Source organism: Pseudonaja textilis, chromosome 14 (genome assembly GCF_049901715.1).
Source record: "Pseudonaja textilis isolate UNSWEBS1 chromosome 14, rPseTex1.2, whole genome shotgun sequence".
In the NCBI taxonomy this organism is placed as follows: Eukaryota; Metazoa; Chordata; class Lepidosauria; order Squamata; family Elapidae; genus Pseudonaja; species Pseudonaja textilis.
Genome location: NC_142003.1, coordinates 2,223,320 through 2,248,924, shown reverse-complemented (window position 1 = coordinate 2,248,924; position 25,605 = coordinate 2,223,320). Strand labels below are relative to the sequence as shown.

Below are 25,605 nucleotides of genomic sequence, written 5' to 3'. Positions count from 1 at the left end.
TTCCATGATGACGAAGGCTATCAACCTTATTCGATCCACCGTCACAAGGTTGAGGCACTTGGAGTTGAATCGCAAGCTGTGTTCACAGTCATAAGCGCCCCAGCGTGCCTACCGTCCCTGTCCTATTGTTTCTTTTATTTTTCTTATATGTATCCATAACTATGTTTTTACTTATACCTATTATCTTGTAAGCGATTGACAAACCAAATAAAATAAATAAATAAAAAACCAGCCATTCTGGGCAGTTAACAGATCTGCTAATGCTGCTTCTGCTGAAAGATCTGTTTGCAGAGAATCAACTTTTCATTGTTGATTCAATCAAATATATATATATATATCTTCTGCCAGCCCAGTATCCTCTCTTAAGTTTGTTTCTTGGTCTTTCTGTGCTTAAAAGAAGGTTACATTCTCCCCCTCGCGTCCTGGGGTAAAGCAAGGACTAAGTCTTTCACCCGTGAAAAGCATACCGAGATTGGCTTCCTTCTCCACACGCCGGTTTCTTGGGCAATTGTCATCTTCCATCTCGACCAAACGTGGCTAGTCAATTCCAGTGTGTGGGCCTGAGGGGACTCCTTCCTGGCCCCGTGGTGCTTGTGGTATTTGACACAGTCTCCTTGTGCCCACCCAGGTCATTTGTTCATGGCTTGATCTAAACCAGTGTTCTGCTGCAGTTCAACCACGAAAAGACTTCCGAGAAGACTGACAAATATCATTAATAATGATTCATGGCACAGGAGGAAGAGGGCTTAGACGGGAGGATGCGAAAGCAGAATTCAGCACTTGTTTTTGTTTACGAGGGAAAATTGCAAGGATTCCCTTGTGTCCTTTTCTTTCTAACACTTGACCTCATGAGCAGGAGAAATTCAAGTTGAAAGAGTTGAAGAAAGTTCTTTGTTCCTTCCCTTTGTCCACGCTGCCATCATCTCTACACAAAGCTGCTGAATTGAATAGATTTGGAGATCCGGTTCCAATACCAGCAGGGCAAAAATTGTCTTAATTTGATTTAAATGATGTTCTTGGAACATTGAACCTGACTTTGGGAATGGATGATACATCAGATGGAAGGTAGGACACCCAAGGTCCACCCTCAAAGGCTGAAGAGGCCGTGAATTTGTCTAGCTCTGCACAGGAATGAGCGCCTTGATTTTCTTCTTCCTTAAGGAGCAGGCAGGTCGTTTGGGGAATCTCATTCAATCCACCAATATTTTCTCAGCACTCCTTTTCTTGGTAGATCTTTGGGGTGAATTGCTTGTGATGGGCATTTTTGTCAGGTGCAAAGAACCAGGAACTCCGTTCAAAGCACAGAAGAGTTTAGAATTGCTACGTATACGTGAGAATCTGGTCAACTAACAGCAAGCACTAAACTGGAGCTAGATAAGAGTCAACGGAATTCATGGAAGGCTGGACTTGGGTCTCTTGTGGCTGCTCAATAATTCCAAACTGATGGCTTGTTTAACTCTGCCTTCCAGCACAGCTTGCTCATCTCCTACAATTTTCTTTTCTAACTCAGCATCAAAAGCCTTTTGGGAGCAGGTGTTGAGGTCTTTCAAACCTCCTTGAGTACTGATACTCCAACATCTATTTTCAAAGCAAGATCAGCCTTGGATAATAAATTCTGTTGATGATAGAAGGAGGATAGATAGATAGATAGATAGATGATAGATAGATAGATAGATAGATAGATAGATAGATAGATAGATAGATAGATAGATAGATAGATAGATAGGAGAGAATGAGAGAGAGAGAGAGAGAGAAATTATTAATCCTTTGCAATTCATTCAGTTTAAATAAATATTCCTGTTATCCAAAATTCAGCTATCAGCAGAATAATGTCCATGTTAAGAGATGGACCACACAATTTGCTATACAAGAAAGGAAGCCTATAGTAGAAGGGAACATAACTTTATTTACGTTTCCTCCATTTCTAAGTACAAATTCAACTGAGAACAGCTTCCCCAGCAAAACAAGATTGCTTCTAGCTATGTCACAGCTCTACGTGTCCAACCACTAGATCATCCCGTGCCTGACGTGATTAATCTATCAATTAAAAGAGCCAAAGCTTGCTATCAGAGCCGTAAATTAAACCAGACTCCACATGGTAGCTATTAAAGGATAGTTCTCAAAATTCCCAGCCTGAAACGCAATTCATCTTCTCATCCCACATTCTGCCCACGAGAAAGTTGATGGAAGGATTTTTTTTTTCCCCTTCTTTTTCTGTAGCTATTTGTAGGTGGTTGCTGGTTTGTGGCTTAATTTATCAAACCCCCCCCCGCCCCCCAAGAGTTGTAGTGGGACAAGGAAGTCTCATCAATGTTACATCTCTTTCCTCCCCAGCCTGGATCCTGGGGTGTCATCAAATGGTAATCTCCTTGGGTAGATAATTGTACTTTTTCAGATCGTGTTTATGAAAGGTGACAAACTGTTTGCTCGAAAGAGATGTTAATAACATGGAAATGTCTCTTGTTTGAAAGTCGGCACAGAAATTATCTAATGCGTCTCTTGAAAGCCAGCCTTGCTTCTGCTGTTAGATGTAAGGAGGGAATCTTCTCATTTGCATATAATTTCAGGTCTGGCGTGTCATCTTTTGTGCAAAGCAAACAATTTCTTCTGCCACAGTGGAGCATCTAGCCCTTGTCCAAGTGTTTTGTCTTCACATGTTCTCCACCGAGTAGAAGAGGTGGAGCTGGGAAACTGGATGGATCCAATATAGTTATTCATCAAAGAGGGGTCAACTTATTCTCCAAACCACCAGAAGGCAAGACAAGAAGCAACGGATGGAAGCTAACCAGGGAGAGAAGCAACCTGGAAATAAGGAGGGACTTCCTAACAGTGAGGACAATTAACCAGTGGAACAACTTGCCTACAGAAGTTGTGGGTGCTTCCATCACTGGAGGTTTTCAAGAAGAGACTGGACATCCACTTGTCTGGAATGATATAGGGTCTCCTGCTTGAGCAGAGAGCTGGACTAGAAGACCTCCAAGGTCCCTTCCAACTCTACTTGAATTGATTGATCTTTAGAGATTCTGGCTCATCAGCCTTGGCCATGCTCTCATGGTGGGAAGAAGACCTCTGGGGCCAATGTTGGTGGAGATGGCCTACATTTCTCCATACACCTTCCGAGCAAATGCATGGACAAGAGTTTCCAACGTTAAGTCTGTGGCGTTAAGTCAATTTTGAGGAAAATTGAGATTAGAGAGAGAGAGAGAGATAGTCAAGTTTCTTTAGAAGTCAACTTCCTCACCCATTTGCTCTTGTAACTCATACCCTGAGGAGTGTCGGGGTTAATTCTTGTGGGCTGAGAAACTCAATATAGGTACTCCTGAACTTACAACCATTTGTTTAGTGCCTGCTACAGTCCCCATGTGAGCGTTCCAAGTAACAAACTCCAACCCAATCAACTCTGAGACGGGCATTTCCTCAAAGTTCCCATTTTATTAGAGTTGTCATATTGGCACATCTGGGAAAACACGAATCGGAGAGTTCCTTTCCCAATAGAAAGTCAAAGATCCATCCCCTTCACCCACCCGTCCATCACATGGCCCAATCAAACATCGTCCCAACTGGAGCCATTCCTCCAGACACTCCTCTCCAGGTGCAGGGCGACTTGTCCTTGATTCTCTGAGAAAAGAATGTTGTTGAGTCTATAATCTTCCACCTCTCTATTAAATTTCCCCCTCCCAAATTCCCAGACAGAAAAATGTGGTGGCCTCGAAGCTTCTAAATAAAATACGGCTTTCAAGGCTAATACCCCATTTTATTGAAGCCCCACCCCACCCCAAACCTGCTTCTGAATGATATCAGGTGCTCTTCAGATCTCTAAATGAAGGACCCTTCCTCACACCCTCAAGGTCTCCAATCACCAAATGCAATTTTTAAACGGCTTGTCTCGGTGCACGTGTTTGAGAGATAATTTAAAAGGCACTTTAACTGCATACCACCGTGAGTCATAACAGAAAACTTCAATTTGCTGTTACTCTTGCATTGTTTGCTGGGTTTTTTTTCCTTTTAATATGAGCGGAATTTTTCTTTTAAAATGAAATTGTCGGAAATGAATGGCTATTTTGGTTACCTCTCCAAAGCCCCGTCTTGTGAGAGCTTACCTGAATTTCTAGCTCTGTCTCCTACCATTTGCTTTTCCTATTGATGGCTACAAAAAAAAAATGTGTCTATACAAAACAATTGACTGAATTTCTTCTCTTTCCCTTTTTTTCTCTCCCCCCTCCTCACACACACACATAATATGTCTACGATGATAACATTGGAAAACCTCAGAAGCCTTGGAAAGCACACCGGTGACAATAAAACATACAATTGCATTAAATGTAGATTATTAAACGCACTTCCTTTACTACGCCCAAAGGGCTTTGCTAAGAAACAAAACAATGTGAATATGCGTATGTTTGGGAGGAGCTGTGATTATAACCAACAATCTACTCACAATTTGTGGGCCTTATGAGCTTGTTTTGTGTCATACATCAGCTCCAAAACCCACCTACTTTGATTTAATCTGATGGTGTTGAAGTTCCCAAATAACTTATTTCGCTTATTTAAATTCTTCAGATAACAAGAATGAGATTACGGTGAGGTTCACACACGGAGTTAAGTCACAATGTTGCTTGTCAACCCGTGTCTTTGAAAACCATGGTGTCGTCCAGTTAACCTTGATTGACATAATCTTCTGCTTCAGTGTGATAATTTGGATTCCAAAACATATATAAGCAGAGTGGATTGTGGTTTTCATTTGTTTAACTGCGACCCAGAAGGAAATCCTCATCAATTTACTGCAGCGTAAGCGTCTGTGAGCAATGGTTCAATCGGATCTTCAGTGCAGAAATTTTAAGATACAAAACTAATTCCGTATGGATCCCTTCCTATAAAATCTGTGTTCCTTAACCTTAAGAAGTTGAAGGCTAGTCTAGAGAAGAGAAGGACCAGGGGAGACATGAGAGCAGTCTTCCAATATTTGAGGGGCTGCCCCAGAGAGGAAGTGGGGGTCAAGCTACTTTCCAAGGCCCCAGAAGGCCAGACAAGGAACAATGGATGGAAACTGATCAAGGAGAGATTCGACCTGGAAATAAGGAGAAACTTTCTAACAGTGAGAACAATCAACCCATGCAGCAGAAGTTGCCTTCAGAAGTTGTGGGAGCTTCATCACTTGAGACTTTCAAGAAGAGACTGGACTGCCATTTGTCAGAAATGGTGTAGGGTCTCATGCTTGGGTGGTGGTGGTGGGGGTTGGACTAGATGACCTACAAGGTCCCTTCCAGCTCTGATTATCTGTTTATAAGAAGTGTGGACATCCAGTTGAAATCCACGCATCTTCAAGTGGCCAAGACTGAGAAAAAAATTGCCCAGGACATAAGGCTGAAAGTGTCAATTGTGTCAGCGGTATCTTTATTCTAGCTCAATAACCCTCATTGCCCTATGAAGACAAGACAAGGTGTGAGTTTTATCTGTGAAGAGCATAATTCTTGGTAGGGTACCAAAACTTGATCTTGCCTCCAGGCTTGGAGAGATCTACCTGCCTTTTCACCTCCTCTTAATCAACTCCAAAGCACAGTCCGTTTCCAATGATAAACTTCACAATTAGATCTTTCCTGCCCAAATTTGCCAACGTTTTCTAATAAAAGCCCATTAATATTTAATGCATAATTATTAAATATTTAAAAATTTAAAAGTGAAATAGTTTTTTTTTTCCAAGCGTTGCGTCTGATGAATAATTTACAGGCTGCAAATGAGCTTACGCAAGGGAGAGGTTTGTGGTGTGGGGGGGTTCTCTGCAGTCTGTCTTTCCCAGCTGCCTAAGTGAGGTTGCCCAGCGGCATCTTCTCAATTGGGTAGAGTGGTGACAAGATCATTCCAAGGCTGTCATGGCATGTGAGAATGGCTGTGGGAGGCAGGGAAGAGATGTCGCGTACCTGAAGTGTTAGACGGCAATAGCAATAGCCCTTAGACTTATATCCCACTTCACAATGCTTTTACAGCCCTCTCTAAGCAGTTTACAGAGTCAGCCTATTGCCCCCAACAATCTGGGTCCTCATTTTACCCACCTCGGAGGGATGAAAGGCTGAGTCGACCTTGAGCTGGTCAGGATCAAACTCTGGGCAGTGGGCAGAGTTAGCCTGCATCACTGCATTGTAACAAATGTGCCACTATGGCTTCCTTCCTTCCTTCCTTCCTTCCTCCCTCCCTCCCTCCCTCCCTCCCTCCCTTCCTTCCTTCCTTCTTAGCACTTACACTTATATATTGTTTCACAGTGCTTTACAGCCCTCTGTAAGCGGTTTACAGAGTCAGCCTCTTGCCCCCAGCAATCTGGGTCCTCATTTTACCACCACGGAAGGACGGAAGGATGAGTCAACCTTGAGCTGGTCAGGATCGAACTGCTGGCAATCGGCAGAAGTAGCCTGCAATACTGCCTTCTAACCACTGCGCCACCCTGGCTCTTTGGAAGGACTGAAGAGAGAGAGAGAGAGAGAGAGATGGCTGAAAATTGAGCTACCTCTCTTTCCCGCTTGCTTGTCCCTCACCAAGAAGGCAGGATGAATTTTCCTTTACTTTTGTCCTCTCCAAAGTTCCCCCCTCTCCCCGGTTATTCTTGTTGTTTGGCTTCGTAGTTCGGCCTCCTCGCTGATCTGTCGGCTTTCTTCTGCCTAAGCAGTATTGCCTTTTAAAAAATGGTTTTCATAAAGCGGGCTCCGGGAAGAGAAGTAGAACATGACGAATATTCCAATAAAGAGGGAGCAGATACCCCCAGATCTGGGACTTCAGCGAGGAGGTCAGAGGGCTCTCCAAAAGTACACCCAGAGGAGCCATTGAGCACGGAAAGCGAGCTCTTCAGTTCCAGAAAAAGGGCCAAAGGAAGAAATGGACTTTTGAGGGCAGCACGAAGGGTTGACAATTCCATGTGCCCTGAGCTTGGAAATGATGACGAGGAAACGGAAGGCGTTAAAGCCAGGAGCAGAGAAGGGCCAGCTGGTTCCTCCGAGGGTTACTCCGGAGAGTTGACCCCAAGATTAAGGAACATTGCCTTCTGCAGAGCTCCTTCCTCCCACTGACGCAGGGAAGCGGTGTTTGTTTTCTTTGACACATCTGCAAGGGGTGACACCTCGCTACTCGCCATGGAAGTCAGTCCATTAGTCTCGGCCATTATGCAAATGGAGAAGGCCAGGCTGACCTTTTCAATCAAGCGGGGGGGGAGGGGGGATGTGACCGGGGAGAGAAGGGAAATCATGATGGGCGATCGGGTCCCTCCTGCCTACGGTGAGAGATTGGGAAAGGGAAGATCACACCGAAGGAGTGGAGCATCCATGGTTTCAGATAATAGAGTTCCCAAAAAATTGGTACCTCTAATTTACATCTCGGTAAATTACATCTCGGTAAATTAGTACCAAGTGGGAAAGATGGAGGAAGATATGCTGCCTAGGGAATGCTTAGATAAGAGAGCATTGAGCCCACAGCTGTATAACGGGCAGAGAAAGAGACCCGGGAAAGAACCGCCTACCTCATCAGCCTGAAAAAGAGACGGCAGATTTGCACTTTCATGCTTGCGAGATTCTATTAGCGTACCTTTCAAGAAAGTAGAATTACTTCATTTGGATGTTTATGGAGATTCTCACTCATCCAGGTCATGGTTTGTCCCAAAGGTGCTTTTTCAAATAAACTGCTTCCTTTCCCCTTGAAGACCTTTCGTTTCTCATCCAAAAAGCTGCTTCCGTTCTGATTGAATGGTGGATGATAGAAGGATTTATATTTCTTGCAGACAACTGGTTATTTGCATTCTTTTAGAGAGTCGTTGAGGCCACTTGGAGGTTTATCTGTGCTCTCGGGGTCATCTGAATAATGCAAATAGAACAGCTGAAAGGACTGTGTTGTAAACAGCAGATGTTGGTGTCATGTCCCTCCCTCTCGGTTGAGAAAGGACTGTTCAGTTTTGACGTAGATGGCTTCTTTGGCTCAACTTTCAAACCAGTGGTCCTCTCTGTCCAGAATGGGGACTTTCAAACCACATTGATTTGGGTGTGTTTCCTTTTTGGTCTACCTGGGATGGCTAATCATCTTGACCAAGAGCCAACAGAGTTCCAGAGGTGCGCAAGTATCTTGACTTCAAAAGTTCTGTGATCACCCAACAAAAGGAAAGTTTTTTTTTTTTAGACGGTATTTTGATAACGCCAACTGAACGTGTTTAGGCTTCGGAGCCTTCAAGGAATCTTCGTTATGCAAGATGACAGACACCCTGAAGTTAATGTTTTTGGGGGTGTGGGATGGAGAGGAAGAAGACAGGAAAAATAATTTTGATATTCAAGTTGTTTTTACCCTGGTACGAGCCACACGCACAGGCTCCATTTCACTGTCACAGAAATTAAAGCACTCAACAATAACCTCATTATGCATTGCTAAGTGGATTGGTGCACATAACTACTTATAAAATGGAGATATTTCGATTCCCTTTTAGTTTTTTGGTGGATCGAAGTAAACAGAGTGGAAGATTTGTCCTAAGACTGAAAATGCCTGTTATTGAAGGAGTTTTGGGGGCAGAAAAAAAAGCACAGTGGATATTAAATGCACGAGAAATTATCTATGATGGAACCACATCTCGGAAACTGCCTTGGGGTTTTTAAAGATGCCAATAGTTGAGATAATTTCAGATTGTTTTCTGCTTTGCTTTTGGTAAAGATAATCTCACAATTGCCATGTCACCTAATGGAGGCCTTCTTTTCTACCCCGGGCTTAATTCAAGTTTTTCTCAACCACATAGGAAGCTCTTAAAATACCCAACGACATAAACTCTCTTCTTTTCAGCTCATTCTGCCAGCCCTCTGAAAAAATCCTGGCAAATGATACCAGCAGATTTTATCTCTCCACGGAGCAGAAATCATAAACATGTGCAGATCTGGAAGCTCTTTCTGTACCTCTCCTAAGTGTCCTTACCTTAATACTATCCCATTTTGTTTTATGTCCTTCACACAGGGTTGTAGAAAATCCGCTAAGTCTTTGAGGAGCTGCCAACAACTTAAGTGAGCAGAGAGATTCCTTGTCCGAAAAAGGATATAATGCAAATTTTTGAGAGGAATAGAATAGACGGGTGTAATGTTACAAGTACGGTGTGCTGGAATCGGGTGGGAAGACCAAACCAGGTAGAGATTGGTGGAGAAACGGGCCAAAACCTGAAAACCTTCCTTGTAGTAGCTTGCAATGTAGCTGTAGGACTAGTAGAACCTTGCTAATTCTTTTCAGGTAAAGGACTAGCTCTCTAGAGAAGGTTTTCCACACTGATAAAGGTACAAAGAAAGAGAGGAAGAGGACAAGTAACCTCAAGATATATAGACTCAGTGGCAGTGGTGATGGGTATATGTCATTGGAAGGCCTGAAGGTCCAAGTTGGAGAAGATCTATTTGATGTGGTCACTAAGAATCAACTTGATGGCACATAATCGGTCAATCAGAACTCTTTCCAATAGATGACTGATCAGCTGGCCTACCTGTACCCGTCAATCATCAGGTAGATCTTTCTTAGAAATGTTCCAACTCTGATATTAATTCATTATTTGAGCTTACCTTGAGGCACACAGAGTTTGCTCATTTTGTCAGATGTTTTGGAGTCCAATATTATATTGGACTAACCGGTTCTCAAGTCTGTTATAATAATGTTGAGTGAATAGAAGGCGACATAACTTGTGCAGAGAACTTCTTTTTTACACGCTTGAGTGCATACAGTGGTACCTTGGTACTCAGCAGCTTTGGAACTTATTGAACTTAGTGGTATTCAATGCATTTTGACGTGAAAATTTTGTCCCGGTACTCACTGTTTGGTACTCAACACACAAACTAGAATTGGTTGGGTGTTGGCTGCCTTGTGGCTTATTCCTTGGGGAAAAATTGTTCGGTACTCATTGTTTTTGGTACCTCCTGGAACCAATCAGCAATGAGTACCAAGATATCACTGTAATTACTTAGGAGTAGTTGTTTCCAGACCCCAAATAAGAAAACAGTGAAATTTTGGACTCTCACATTCAGAATTTTGTGACACCTCCTTTGAGACAGGCGTCTACACAATTCCTGTAGCCTGCTAAGAGTCTTTCTTACTGTTCGTTTTCTCATTTTTTTTCCCATACCTGCAGAAATCTTTTCGCTCAGACAAAAACGTGTAGATGTGCTTGCCTGGGCTGTATGTTTGAGATCTACTTCTCAGGTTTTTAATAATAGTTGGTGGGCGGGGTCTTTGAAGTCCATTTCCAAAACTTTGCTTTTCCTATCCTGCTAGCCCTTCCAGTTGTACGTGGAGATATCTTTTAGGTTTTTCTCTTGCCGAAAGATCCAGTGTTCTTTTAATATTTTCTTTTTTCTTTTGAACGAGGAGTCAAGGAAAGAAGAGGGGAAAATATCCCAAAGAATGACTAAAAAGACTCTGAAATGAGTGGAAAGGGATTCTTCTGCCAGACAGAGTCGCACTGATCTCGAAAAGTGTTTGGATTTCTGCACCTGCCATATTTCAGGGTTTGATTGTTTGGAATCTGTAAACAGCTGCATATAAATAGTAGGCATTCAAATTTGCAGAAGGGTGTCATGTTTAACTGTACCAGGAATGTCAGCTTCTATTTACTTAGAGACTTGCTGAAATCTGCCATTTGACCAGGGGTGTCTAACTTTGCATGCAACTGTATGTTAAAGTCTGGTGTTTTAAAATAGAAGATTCCCATGGGCTAGGATTTTGATCCAGTTCCTCTCAAGCTTTTTCTTCTTGTTGTTTGGAGGTATGAAACTTCGGGGCAGTTTAAGAAGCTTGTGTCCTGGCTAGAATATCTGGCGACAGGTTGTCCTGTGGTGACTCCCAGGCTGGATCATTGTTTGGGCCGCTTTCTGCTTTTCTGGAGATCAGCAGCGTGATTCCTGATTGAGATGGAAGCTTGCTTCACTGTAGGGTTTGCTAGTTAAAATTCTGCTTTGAACGCAGTGACATTTTCATTAGAAGACAGAAAAAGCTTGCCCCCTGTTTTGTTTTGTTTTTTTTCCAAAATAGCATGAATTATTCACTCCGGTTCATGTAAGCGCGTGGGGGTGGATGGCTAGGATTGAACAGGTTTTTTGAAGGACAGAGGTAGTTCGACATGGAAAGTGAACCAGATGGGGACCTTTGATGTCCCAGAAAACAGGATCCTCCCTTCCCCTTCACACGAGGTCCGTTTTGCCTCAAGGCCTTTCCAGATTGGCTTGCCTTAAAAGACCAGATCAAATCCAAGATGAGATCCTGGCACTAGGATCCCATAGCTCTGTGCGAAACCTAGTTTTGGAGAAGAGCAGCACTTTGAAGACAGACCTACAAGGGAGAGTTTTAGAAGCACATCAACTGGCCAACAAGGGGGGTGGGGAGATCAGATATCTTGGCTGGAATATCAATCCACTTTCTATGATAGCTTCCTGCTTATGGTTCACTTCTTCTCCTAGATAGTATCTCTCTCTCTCTCTCTCTCTCTCTCTCTCTCTCTCTCTCTCTCTCCCCTCCCTCCCTCTCCCTGCCTCCCTCTCCCTGTCTCTCTCTCCCTCACCTCCCTCTTTCTCTCTCCTTCCCTCTTCCCTCCATTCCTTCCTGTCTCCCTGTCTCTTTCTCTCTCTCCCCGTCTCTCTCTCTCTTCCTCTCATTCTCTCTCTCCTTCCCTCTGTCCCTCCGTCTCTTCCTCTCTCCCTGTCTTTCTCCCTCCCTCCCTCCCCCCTCTCTCTCGTCCTTCTATCCAAAATCAGGAACATAGAGTTTATTTGCCTGGTGAGAATCGAACTGCCAGCAGCAGGCAGACAGCAAAAGCAACCTGCACTACTGCAGTCAATGAAGTGGCCGGAAGACTGTTGCATTCCTGCGTGAGCAGTAAGAGACCCACAAAAGCTTCAGGTCACAATGCCGCTCCCCTCCCTACCTCTCCACCGTGGGCCCTCAGCATCCTTGAAGCTCAGTTGAGTGACCTCCTTAAAGGAAGTTTCCTGAGTTGGAATAAAAGCCGGTGAGACTTCGGGAGGTTACTGGTGGGTGGCGATGGCAGCTCTTTTGCTAACGTCATCTTTCTTTTCAAATCTCCTTCGATGCTGACAAAGACAAGTAATCAGCCACCCCCAGAAACATTTGAATGGCTGCCTTTGCTGTTCCAGAAAGCAAGGTTAGGCCTTCTAGGTATTCTGTCTGCTACAGGAAACAACAAGCTCTGGCTTTTTATTTCTCCTGAGGGCATCAGCCGAAAAGCCGAGAAGCGAAGTCCATCCCGGAGATTCTTTCCCAAAACACGTGAGTTGCTTTGTGTGAAGCCGAGAGCATCGTGGCGTCAACAAGCCATTGTGATAGGACAAGAAAACGCTGGGTGAGATCTCACCATCTTCTTCACAGACGAGGAACCGGATGACTCAGCTCGATGGCATGGCTCAACCATACAATGAACGGCGAGGGAACTGGGCAGGTGTAGCCTAACAAAGAGAAGATGACAGTCTTCCGATATTTGAGGGGTTGTCACCTAGAAGAAGGGGTCAACCTCTTCTTCAAAGCTTCTGAAGGCAGGGCCAGAAGCAACGGGTGGAAAGTTGCTTTCCAAGGAGAAAACTAACCTAGAACTAAGGAGGAATTTCCTAACAGTTAAAATAATCGACCAGTGGAACAGCTCATCTTCAGAAGTTATGGGTGCTCCATCACTGGAAGTTTTTAAGAAGAGATTGGACAGCCATTGGTCTGAAATGGTTTAGGGTTTCTTGCCTTAGGAGGCGGGGTGGACTAGAAGACTTCCAAGGTCCCTTTCAAGCCTATTATACTATATTCTATACCGGCCATTCCCCAAAATGCCAAATAGTGGTTATAACTAAATTGTTTCCAAGTAGATCTTTTTTTACATTTGTCTTCAAACTGGCCAAGATGTGTTATAGGAGTCCAGTATAATATTGCAGCTTGGAATGTTTTGTATTTCTCTGAAAAGAGACCAATGGTGTGTAGTTTCCCTGTCTTTGAACAACATTTGCAGCAAGAAACGGTGGAGAATGATCTCAGTACTCGGGATCTGCATTCACAACTGTCGAGGCCCTAAGCCAGATGCCTCTCATTATTGTTGCTACATCAGTTGCACCTATGGGCCAGTTCCATTGTAATGCAATGATTGCAATAAAAGTAAAACGAACCCAACTCCAATCATAAGAAGAAAAACCTTGCAGAGAGAGGCTCGCCTAAACCCCAGACTCCATGCCTGAGGAACATCAAACCAGCAAGGACTTCCAAAACGCGACCAGAATTGGCATTGATTTTTCAGCGGGTGGGAACAGGAGGCTGGTCCCTTCCAACCAGCACCCCCCTGTTCAAGCCTGTTTATCCATGCCAGGGAAAGACGAAGGGCAACTGAAACGGAGGGTGATGGGAAACAGATGTCATGGATGGCAGAACCGCTCAATCTCTTTCACGCTCGCGCTAATTTATCTCCAAGGCTAGGAAGAAGCTGGCAATTAAAAGTCCATCCAAACAATGCTGGGGGAAAAAAAAAATGGGAGGGCGGCTTAATTCTTAAGGACGCGCTACTGAACCCCTCCTCCCATTCTTCTCCCAGCTATTCCCGCCAGCTGAGTGGAGCCAACGCCTGCTACTTTGGCTTTGAGAATTTGGACCGGGGAGGGGGGGAACTTGCATTGTATTCCGAAAACAAATGCACAGTTGGGTGCCTGGAATGCGCTAATACCCGTGGCAGCTTTTTGTCGGTGATTAAATCCCCCTCGGCGCCCAAAATGGATTATAGTTCTTTTCCCTGGTAGGGGGAGCTTCTGTTTTCAGTCTGTGGGGGGTCTTCGCGCTAGCTAAAGAGGCTCTAGGTGAACGCAACGTGGGGAGGATGTTGAGGTCAGAGGGGTCCTACTGATTAGGGTTAGGGCAAGTTTTTACCAAAGGGTAGAGCGTGCCAGGAAGTGGCTGCAAGGAGACCATGGAAGGCCCAGGAAGAAAGTAGAAGCTTTGGGTGTTGCTGTATCTGGCAGGGCAACCTGTATCTTTGTGTCTTTAGTTGGAAGGACTTCACCCAGTAGCAGAAGAGCTCTGGGAATAGGCATAAACTACGTCTTGTATCCAAAGAGGAACTGGGATGGTCCAAGTGATGGCTCCTTCCTTCTTCCCTCCCTCCCTATCTTCCTTCCTTTGTTCCTTCTTTCCACTCATTTCATTTCCCTCCCTCCCTTTTTTCTGCCTTCTTCCCTCCCTCGCTATCTTCCTTTGTTCCTTCCTCTCATTTCATCTCCTCCCTCCCTCCCTTTTTCCTCCCTTCCTTCTTCCTCTCATTTCACTTCTTCCTTCCCTTCTTCCTTCCGTACTTCCTTCCTCTCATTTCACATCCTCCCTCCCTTCTTCTTTCCTTCTTCCCTCCCTCCCTATCTTCCTTTGTTCCTTCCTCTCACTTCCTCTCCTCCCTCCCTCCCTTTTCCTCCCTTCCTTCTTCCTCCTTCCTTCCTTCCCTCCTCCTTCTTCTCATTCCACCTCCTCCCTCCCTCCCTTCTTTCCTCCTTCCTCCCTTCCCTCTCTCCCTTTCTTCCTCTCATTCCCACCTCCTCCCTCCCTCCCTCTCTTGCACCCTACATAAACCATGCTTCCTTCCACCACGCTAACCAACACAGACAGGAGGAACATAAGTTATATCCAGACGACAACATGGACATCTTCTCTAGATGCCCTTTGACTGCTAGGGTCTGGGTGCTGTCCTCCGGCTCATTCTACAACCAGACTTTTGTACAACATGGTCAAGAGCAAGGTTGGAGGAGCCCCGATGGGCAAACTGCACCCCTAGAAACCCCAAGTGAACCAGACCTCTCGGCGAGAGCAAAGCCTAACCTTTTGGGGTGCAGGTGGCTCGTGTGTAGCCGATATTCCGGCGTGTTTTCCCTCCCGTTTAACTGGCATTCTCTGAATTCAAATGTTAGGTCCCCGGTGCCGAGACCTGGTCTCTTGAAATTGCCAAGTTGCCATGTCACACAGAGGGAAGCGTAGAGTCCTTCTCGTAACCACCGGCAGCACCTTTAACAAGCATGCCATATAAAAACTAAATTAGAAAGTGCTGAACATTCCTTGAATGACTGCAGATGCTCAGCGGGAGCCACCTCTGTCCTCCTCTCCCGCAACCCGGTCATGTGGCCACGGAGGGGACCGGAGGAAAAAAACGTCACAGCCATCGGAGTACAAGGGCCTTTGTTTATTATGGGAATCAAAGCCTTCTGGGCTGCTGTGCTGATGAAATAAGCTGACTTAGGTGGCATCTTCGACTTGTGTTTAACTAAAGCTCTTCTCGGTAATTAATGGGGGGATAAATCGTGGTTTAATTACTCAGAAAGCACCTTGGGTGAAGGATTCATGGTAATTGTTGTGTATTCCCCCTGAAGGATTCACTCGACTGGCAGCAAACTTTCCTAACGATAAAATACTGGCTGAGTGGCAGCCAACTCTGCTGCCTTCTCTTGGCCAAAAATCTGCCACAGAGAGAGAGAGAGACGGCACTCAGCTATGGACTTTGCTGTTTTGTGTAGTTCGGAGAGATTTCCTCCCGCCCCCAGCCCCCCTCTCGTCCTTTTCCATACAGCTGGAATTTGTTCTGCTGTTAACCAAGTTCCTAGGTTTGGCAGAAGAATGGAATGGAATAGAATTGGAATAGAAATGGAATAGAATAGAAGTAGAAGTAGAAGTAGAATAGAAATGGAATGGAATGGAATGGAATGAAATAGATATAGATATAGATATAGATATAGATATAGATATAGAAATATACTAGACTAGAATAGAACAAGAATAGAATAGAATAGAAATATAGGAATAGAAATATAGAAATAGAAATAGAAATAGAACAGGAATAAAACAAGAATAGAATAGGAATAGGAATGGAATGGAACGGAATGGAACAGAATAGAGAATGCAGAATGCAACGTAGAACACAGAACAGAACAGAACAGAATACTTGATTTGGCCAAATGTGACATCTACTGTTAATTTACAAGTCTGGTGGCTGTCGATGGGATTTTGGGAGGATTTCCCACGTAGTCGGGCGTAACATCTTCTTTCTGGTTCAGATGAGATTTTCCTTAAGGACTTGGTTCCTTCTCACCTACCTCCCAAGGGATCTTCTAGACAAGATTTCTGGATTTTGTCCACCCTGCTTAGGAGTCCACTTCCATCTTTAGACAATCCTGGTCTCTCGCCGCCCTTCGGTCTCGCCCAACCTGGGCAGCCTTAGTCCTCGGTTCAGTTTTTACGGTGCCTTACAAAAACTCTTTGGAACAGCATTAATTTGCTTCTCCAAACTTGCTTTCTACTACCTCTGCTGATTTTTCTCATCTACGTACACATCCTGTGGGAACGATTCCTGACCATGCCTTAAAAAAAAAAAAAAAGTAATCTCTTTCTGCTTTGTTTCAGAATTAAAGAAGCAACTGGAAAGTGCAGAGTTGAGTAACCAGCGCTTAAGGGAGATCTTTTCAAGCAAGATTAACGAATTTCACAGAGCGTGTTATAAACTGACCGGATACCATATTGATGCTACGATTGAGAATCAATACCGTCTGACGTCCACGTATGCCGAGCACAAAGAAGACTGCTTGGTCTTCAAGGCAAGTTACATTTTTCTCCTCTTCCCCTACACATATACAGATTTCAGGGGAGATGGACAAGTGTGAACATCAACAGAACGTTCTTTGGGGTCTTGGCAGGCTTGCTCAAGTGATACCAGCAAACCCATTAGACAGGTATCTCCTTTGGGAGGTTAATGTTAAGATGTTCTTCAAGAAAAGTCTTTGGACTACTTGACCTTTCCCCCTTTTTTCTTTTTGACTGACTAGAGCAGTGTTTCTCAACCTTGTGAACTTGAAGGTGTGGACTTCAACTCCCAGAATTTCCCAGCCAGCGTGAAGTCCACACATCTTCAACATGAGACGGTTGAAGAACACCAGAGTATCCATGGCCTGATTCCCAAACCATAACAGCAGCGGACATTGGACCTCCGTTGTTTTGCTTTCCAAAACATGTCCTTGTTCTGACCTAGGCTTCTTCCCAAAATCATGAAGCCAACTCCTCGTCCCCATAAAACCCCTTTTTATTTAGGTTAAAGGGAATTCCTCTTCAGCAAAGTCCCAGCCAACAGTCTTTCGAGAGATTTCACAACTACAGACCTTTATCAGGCTTGGAGAATTGCCAGGCCGATACCTTCCAAACGCCACTCTGTAGCAGACAATACTTGGCAAGAAGTCAGATCTTCACCCTCATGAATTGAACTAATTGTCTCCTGCAAACCCCATTCCCCTTTCGCTCCTCTTTATTCCCTTTGGGAGGGGCCATTCACCGTCCAACTGTGCCCTTACTCCCAAGTTGACCCTCGACCCTTGTTCCTTAACTGTTCCCTTCTCCTGGCAGCTCTGTGCATGCGCACACTGGGAACAGGCTCCAGGTATTCTTCTTCCCCACTGATCTCTGACTCCAAAGGCAGCTGATGACTGTTAGACAGCCCTGGCCCCATCTCTGCCTCCGACGCAGAGCCCTTGTTAGAGCCTTCCCCAGACTCCAGGACTGGCCCATGTTCCTTCCCAACCTCCTCACTGCCCAGTCTTCCACCAGCTCCACCGGCTGCTGGCGAGCCACAACAGTCCTACACTTTTTAAAATCCCTTTGCCTGTCCCTTTTATCCTGCCAAGAATCCCTTGAGGTTAAATTCGCGATCCAAAGCCATGACAGGATTTAATCAAAGATTAAATCACAGAAAGCGGACACCATCACCCCTCCAACCATCAGAAAGTGAGTAGTCAACCCTTCTGATCAAAGGTAAGTAATCAAGTTCCTGCAATCTTTTAGCTGGATCAGAATCAGAGAATGCAGAAATTGTCTTAGTTCAAGTTTGACCCACACATTTCAGAGCAGGGGTCATCATCCTTGGCAACTTTCAGATTTGTGGACTTCAATTCTCAGAATTGCTCTGAGACTTGAAGTCCCCAAGTTTTAAAGTTGCCAAGGTTGGAGACCCCTGTTCCAGAGGACCGAATCCAACCACATTTATACCCAGATAAAAGGGCAAACCACTGGCAGAAAATGAAAATATTTCTGGTGATCATGATCGAAAATCTACTTATTTAAGCAACAAAACAGCAACCCATAATATTTAAGTTGAACAGTTCATCACCATTGTAAACGCCACATCCAACATCATGTTTAATCTGGTCAGCCAGGGAAAGATTTCCAGAGCCTTGCACGTGTTGTCACAGGGAAGTCACAAGTGCTCCATCCAACATGGGTGACATGAGTAGAGGCGACGCAGAATATATATATATATGGATGACACAACTGTAGTTTTTAGTGCTGGAATCCAGCAATGTTCTTGAAACACCATGAAGGGTGTTCATCTTTTGAACCAGGATATGGGATCTGGGTTAATTCAAGCTTGGAGAACCCCAGAGGAAAAATCTACAAGGGTATCTTGTTAGACGGATGTCATGTGTTATCCATGTTGAAAGATGTGCAAGAGCTATTTTGAGCTTCTCCTGGCACGCAGGCGATGTGGATCTACGTCTTTGCTATGGCTCCCTGCCTTGTGTTTCTCTTTTTTTAAAGAAAAAAATCCCTAAAACTGCTCTTGTAATATGTTTCAGCAGGGTTTGAGAGGCAGACAATTTTGTACAAAGTAATATATTAGAATTATCCTTGGTTTTGGCAGATATAGTCTATTACGGTTGCTGGTTCATTAAAGGTCTTAGTTGGTCATAGATATTTCTCTTATTTATGTAAGTGACTGTAACATGGAAGCGGCTCATTGATCAATACAGTGGCTCTGCTTATTAGCTTAGATTTGAAGAATTTCATTTCCCGCATAAGCCGAGTTGGATAACTTCAGTCTTCTAAATACCGCCACTGAAGAAAAATATACGGCATTCGGCTGTAGGATTGAGCAGAATGTTTGCGTCCTCTCAAAACTCAAAATAAGTCTGTTTTGGGATGTAAATAGGGCTGAACAGGATGGTTTTGCCAATAAATAACACATTAGAGACTATAAAGGAGAATATATTGGCATCTTTGGTGCTCTCTGAGCTGGGTTGTTTCTTTGCAGACATTTCATTATCCAAACTAGGTAACATCATCAGAGTTAAAAGGGAGTACAGGCAAACTTTTAGCATTGATTATGTTACCTAGTTAGGTCATGAAACATTTACAAAAAACCCACCAAGTTCCAAAGACTCATAATTATTCTCCTTTTCCTCCTTCTCCTCCTTCCTCCTCCTCCCCCACTCCTCCTCCTCCTTTTCTCCACAAAATCCCCTCCTTTCTAGCACTGATGATGTTACCTGGTTGGGTCATGAAACGTCTGCAAGGAAACAACCAAGCTCAGAGACCTCCAAAAAGCCCATAGTCTTCCTCTTCTTCTTCCTCCTCCTCTCCACAATCCCTGCTTCCTTCTAGCACCGATGATGTTCCCTAGCTGGGTAATGAAACATCTGCAAGAAATCAAGCACGCTCAAAGCTATTGTGTATAAGCAGGGAGCAAGGCACCCTCACTAGCACTGATGATGTTTCCTAGTTGGGTCATGAAATGTCTGCCAGAAAAACCATCAAGCTCAGAGAGCTCCAAGGACCCTATAGTCCTCCTCCTCCTCTACTCTGCAAACCCCATTCCCTTCTAGCACTGAGCTCCAGGGACCCCACATTAGAACCCGTTGTCTATCCTTAGCCGCTTGACGATGTGCGGACTTTGATTCCCAGAATTCTCCAGGCAGCACACTGTTGTGGTTAGCCGGCAGCAGGTGCGGGCAGTTGAGGAAAGCGAGGACTCAGATGAGGGGCCAGGACCATTAGGGAGTGGACTGCTGCCTTCAGAGATTGTGGGGGCTGGCAGCAGCGATGAGGAGGTTCCCGAGGAGCCTGTGCCAAGTGCACGTGTGTGCAGGATTGCCCGCAGGAAACAGCAGCTACAACAGCACGGGAGACTCGGGAGTAGTGGACCCTCTTTCAAGAAGGTAAAAGCCAGCTGTGAAACGAACCTTCTTTGCAGAAGGCAAAGACGTTTTGAAACTCCAGCCTCATGGACATTCCAGTATCCTGAGTTTGTATTTGGAGATTCTTGTATTGCAAATTATTTCTTGTCTGTTATCTTTTGGCAAGTCTCGCACAGATTGGCAAGGCTTGTGCTTATTACAGCTAATTATTTTGCAGAAGCATTGAAAGGTTTCTGTTCCTTTTGGATTGTCTTTGATTTGTGGGAAAAGGGCGTGGTTCAGAACACACGCTGGAGGGCTTTAAGACACGAGGATGTTGCAACTAACCTTGAACACTGTTTACTGTTTGTGAAGTTGTCATTGGGACCTTTGCACACAGAGAAGGAGGACTTGTTGAAAAGTAAGGATTCCTCCAAGGATCTTCACTACTTCTTCTCACCAAGCTAACATGGTTGCCAGGTTTTGATCCGATGGTGATTCACTGACAAACCATCAGGAAATGGAGGTGTTTCTAGAGTAGGAAGGGTTATGTGTGGGAGGCAGAGACGTTTCTCACAACAAGTCTGTCACTCCTTTTACAAAATAAAGTCTTTATTAGGGTCCACCCCTGAGTCATTCCTAGTATAATAAATTCAATAGGTTTCCTTTCCTTTTTTCTTTTTTGGTAGGAGCCCATTAAATTAACAGCTGGAGTCTACCCCAGTGTTTGATTCACATTTGTTTAAGGAGCTACTTGAAAAGGTGGGAAGTCTGAAGGCAGAAAATTGAAATAAAATTTTTATCTGGATCACAGTGCCTGGCTTCTTAACCAGGAGGGGGTTGGAGCTTCAGTGTGAAACAGCATTATTTAAAGAGGACAAAATTAACAGACCAAGAAAACATCTGTGAGACATTGACATACATTAATAATGTGCATTAACTTGCAAATTTATTGTGCAGGCCTGAAGGGATCACTTGTGAAGGCACAGCCATGGTTGGTAGCAGCTCATTTTTCTTCCTTCCTTCTAGAGTTCATTTGCCATTTCCTGATGAGGCGTACGAAATAAGCTTGCTTATTGTTTGGCCCTCCGTTTCTCATTTCCTTCCCTGCTTGGAGCTTCGCTTAAGCTTCTGAAGTTGCACAGAAGCGTGGCTCGACTCAACCCCGAGCAGCATCTCATAGGGCAGATTATAGGCAGGGTGGGTAACTACAATTCCCACAAGCTAAGTCTGGAGCTTCAAAAGATCTGGAGGCCAACGCGTTGTAGAGAAGACGATGGAGTGGCCTTGAGGGAGAGACAGAGGATGTGGGGTCTTTCGTGCTCTCTGGTTTGGTGGTTTTCTTGTAGACATTTCATGACCCAACTAGGTAACATCATTAGTGCTAAAGAGTGTGGGGTTTCCTCTCTGTTTACATACGGGTGGCTTGCCTTATCAGTGTTGGTGGGAATGTTCTTGGTGGGTCCTTGATTACGCTGTGGTTGGTGGTTAGTAGTTCCTTGATTAGGGTATTTTTTATTGCTTGCTCATAATCTCTGCTTATCAGGTTGTTGATTGCTGGTCAGGAGGTGTTGTGGTCTCAGCTTTTTTTATTGTCTCTTTTGAATGGTATGTAGATGTTGTTTATCTCTGTGTGCCTGTTGATGGCCAATTCATCTGAATGCCAGCCTTCCAGGAATTCTCAAGTTTTTTTTGTCTTTGTTTTGAACTAGGCTTGTTCTAGGATGCTCACCGTTTCCCAGTTGAAAGGATGGTTGAGTCTGTCCATGTGTTGTGCAATTAAGGAATTTTCATCCTGTCTAGTTGGTGTTCATGGATGTGGAGAGAAGGAAGCCATGATAAAAACTTGAGTGTGGGATAGGGTTGTAATCTATGAAGGCATGGCTGTCTGGGGAATTCTGGGAGTTGAAGTCCATCAACCTTAAAGTTGACAAGATTGAGAGTCTATCTTTCTATCTATCTACCTATCTATCTACCTACCTACCTACCTATCTATTCATCCATCCATTATAGCTGTCTGTCTGTCTCTATCATCTATCAGTCTATCATCTCCCTCTCTAGTCTATCTATATCTATCATCTATCTAATCCATCTATTATATCTGTCTGTCTATCTATATCATCTATCAATCTATCATATCTCTCTTTCCTATCTATCTATCTATCTATCTATCTGTTCATCCATCTATCTACCTTTCTATCTATCTATCATCTGTCTGTCTGTCTGTCTGTCTGTCTGTCTATCCATCCATCCATCCATCCATCCATCCATCCATCCATCCATCTAGTATATTGCCCATCTCATCAAACACGTCTCTTTTCTCCTGCTAATACACAGAAGTCCTTCAGTACTTTACCATTAGAAGCAATGACTAACAATCTAATAAAACATTACCTATTAAAAAATTATTTGGTGTACCTTGTCACTTATAAGGAGCAGGCTACTAAACTGCTGATAGTTTTATGATGTCAAGTTGATTGCCCTGCATAGTCTGAATGACTAATCTGTATCATAATGGTTCTCTGGTTATTAATCTGCATTTGTTAATATGTTCCCTAAGTAGAAAGCATCCAATTTGTTGGAGTACATATCAAAACAGAGCAGTACTTCAAACCACTGAGGTCTAATGTGTTTGTGAGTTCAGAAATATATATATATAAAAATAGTGTTTGTGATACCCATTCATGAGTTCTGGCTCTGTCTTTCATGAAGTGCAATGATCCTGAATCTATTGTGCATGAAGTTTTATCTCCTATTGACAAGTATATCTAGATATATCTTTTTTTTAAAAGCATAACCACAGAGGCTGAAATGAAAAACACACTGCTGTGGCCATGCTGTTAAAGTTTATATGCATGCAGAAAACATGATTTAGTAGCTGTCAAGCCAGAGGTTGGGTTTGTGGATTTAAAAAGTAGCTTTATAGCAAGAAAATAAGCATGTTTTAATTATCGTAAATGTCACAATTCGTAAGATAGATAGATAGATAGATAGATAGATAGATAGATAGATAGATAGATAGATAGATAGATAGGTAGATAGATAGATAGGCAGCCAGGCAGGCAGGCAGACAGGCATGCAGGCAGGCAGGCAGGCAGGCAGGCAGGCAGGCAGACAGACAGAAAAAAAGGCAGTCAGGCAGGCATAGAGATATAGATAGATACTGATGCAGAGAGAGGAGACTGATAGATGACAGATGTAGAGAGATACAAAGATGGATGGATGGATGGATAGAGAGGGAGAGAGATACAGAGAAAGAGAGAGATACAGGGTTGGAGTACATTGTCTTGGCCTAAAATCTGCAGAAAGGGGCTGGTTTCTCCATGTTGGATCTTGAACTTCAAGTCAGGTACTAACCGGACATGGACTCAATCCACGTAAGCTTCCGGAAGATTAGAAAGATGGTGCCTTGGATTTTAAGGAAGGTGATGTTAAGGTTGCAATTTCCCACTGGCCTATAGGAAAGAAGGAACAAGGGGCTGTCACAGAGAAGAAGGGGTCAACCTATTCTCCAAAGCACCTGAAGGCAGGACAAGAAGCAACGGACGGAAACTAACCAAAGAGAGAAACAACCTAGAACTAAGGAGGAATTTCCTGACAGGGAGGACAATTAACCAGTGGAACAGCTTGCCAGCAGAAGTTGTGGGTGCTCCATCACTGGAGGTTTTTAAGAAGAGATTGTTTAGAAGCTCATTATCACCTAGATTTGGGCTGCCAGCTCAGGAAACTCAACTTCTTGCTTGAGTGCCAACCCAAGAAAAGCCCTGAAGGCACCTAATGAGATTCTTTGACTGGAAGTGAAACAGCTCCCTTTTTAACTTCACCAGCTGGGAAGCCAGGTGGAACTGGGCTATTCCTCACATTATGCAGGAGGAAAACCCAGATTGGGATCAAGCCGAATCCTTCCAAGCCTCTTGTACCATCATCCCCACCCGGCATGCTGATAATCATCCGGTCTCCCCTGTTGCAATTTTTCTACAGGAGAAAACATGCCCCGGTCAGAATCTGACTCAGGAGGAAGCCGAGCAGCTGGCAGGGAGTGGGAGTGTGGCTCCACTGGCTGTGGAGGAAACTGGGGAAGGGCAAAGTCTGGCTGGGCAGAACAGGGAAGAGGTAGAGCAAGGGAGAAAGAATTCAGAGGAAGATCCAGGCCCACCCCCTCTTCATCCTAGGGCACACAGGGAGGAACGGAGAAGGGAGCAACAGGGGTTGCATGGCTTACGGGGGAGGAAAGGGCCCTGATTCCCTTCATTAGCTGCAGCTGGGAACACAGTGTATAAAAAAAGGCAAGTTGCGTACAGCAAGCTGTTGGGAGCAAATGTGACTTTATCTTGTATCATTGTGGCTTATCTGTGTTCCTGGCATCTTCCCAACCATGTGAGTTATTGCCATGCCTTCAAGTCTGAAATTCCTGCTCCTGTCCTGCCAAACTAATTACTTCAGTTTGGTTTGTTTGGGTTTTAAGCTACAGTTTGTGTTGACCCTGTTTTGCACTGAATTTTCTAGAGTCAAAGGTTGTTCCTGGGAGAGTTCTTCTCCAGCCCAAAGGTAACCTGGACCTTGGGGGCAAAGCTGGAGATAATAAAGAGACTCTTCTTGCTTATCTGGCTGTGTTGCCTTTCTGCCACGCCCCTTTGGGTCATCACACGAGCTCTGTCTGCCAGTTGGCATTTTTGCAAAAATCTGTGATTTGCCTCTTGTCAGGGGAAACGAGTCTGTGCCACCTTCCCGGATCCCCAGCCGGTTTTCCCTGAAGAGGTTTTCAGTCCTGCATGTTTTGTTTTGGGGCTGTTGTTTTCTTGCTTCTTCTCCTCCCTCCTTGCAATGTGGCTTCCTGTCTCATTTTTGACGGAGCACGTTCCCAGGGCCGCCGTCCCGCACCCTTGCACACACAATCAGAAATAACCGCGGAGCTCATTGGTGGGAGCGGCCAGCCGTGGCGAGATTGATTAAAGTTTGCGGGCCTCGATTAAGTTCTCATTCTGGTTAATTACCCGTTATTTTATATTTAGGGGGCAGTATTTTGTTTTCAGTTTTTCCTGCACTGTTTCCTGCAAGATTTGACCTCAGTTCCGGAAGCAAATGCCATTTGCGAAGCAGCTTAATGTCTTTCTGTCAAATGAACGCTATCAGGTTTTTGTAGGAAAGGTCAACCCTGGAAATTGTTTTGTGTGTGCCTGCCTTATTTCTCTGTGGCAAACAAGACTTGGCCATCACGAATAACAGAGTTGGAAGGGACCTTGGAGGTCTTCTAGTCCAGCCCCCTGCTTAGGCAGGAGAACCTATACTAGTTCAGACAAGTGACTCTCCAGTCTCTTCTTAAAAGCCTCCAGTGATGGAGCAGCTACAATTTCTGGTGACAAGCTGTTACACTGGTTAACTGTCCTCACTGTGAGGAAGTTCCACCTCAATTTCAGGTTGCTTCTCTCCTTGATGAGTTTCCATCCGTGGTTTCTTGTCCATCCTTCTGGTGCTTTGCAAAATAAGTTGAATCCCTCAAATATTGGAAGGCTGCTCTCCTGTCTCTCCTGGTCTTTCTTTTCACGAGACTATCCTTGCCCAGTTCCTGCAACCGTTCTTCATATGTTTTAATCTCCAGTCCCCTAATCTTCCTGGTTGCTCTTCTCTGCATGCTTTCTAGAGGCTCAACACTATTTTTGACATCGTGGTGACC

At 44.4% G+C, this 25,605-nt stretch overlaps 1 protein-coding gene across 2 annotated transcripts in view; it reads left to right on the top strand.

Moving 5' to 3' along the window:
- MAD1L1 (mitotic arrest deficient 1 like 1) overlaps positions 1 to 25,605 on the top strand; it is a 280,226-nt gene that overhangs the window by 184,868 nt on the left and 69,753 nt on the right. For both annotated transcript variants that reach the window (XM_087912883.1, XM_087912886.1), the window contains one exon: positions 16,399 to 16,589. In XM_087912883.1, coding sequence (XP_087769009.1) covers positions 16,399 to 16,589 — 191 coding nt within the window. Of the gene's footprint in view, positions 1 to 16,398; positions 16,590 to 25,605 lie in introns of those variants that run through there.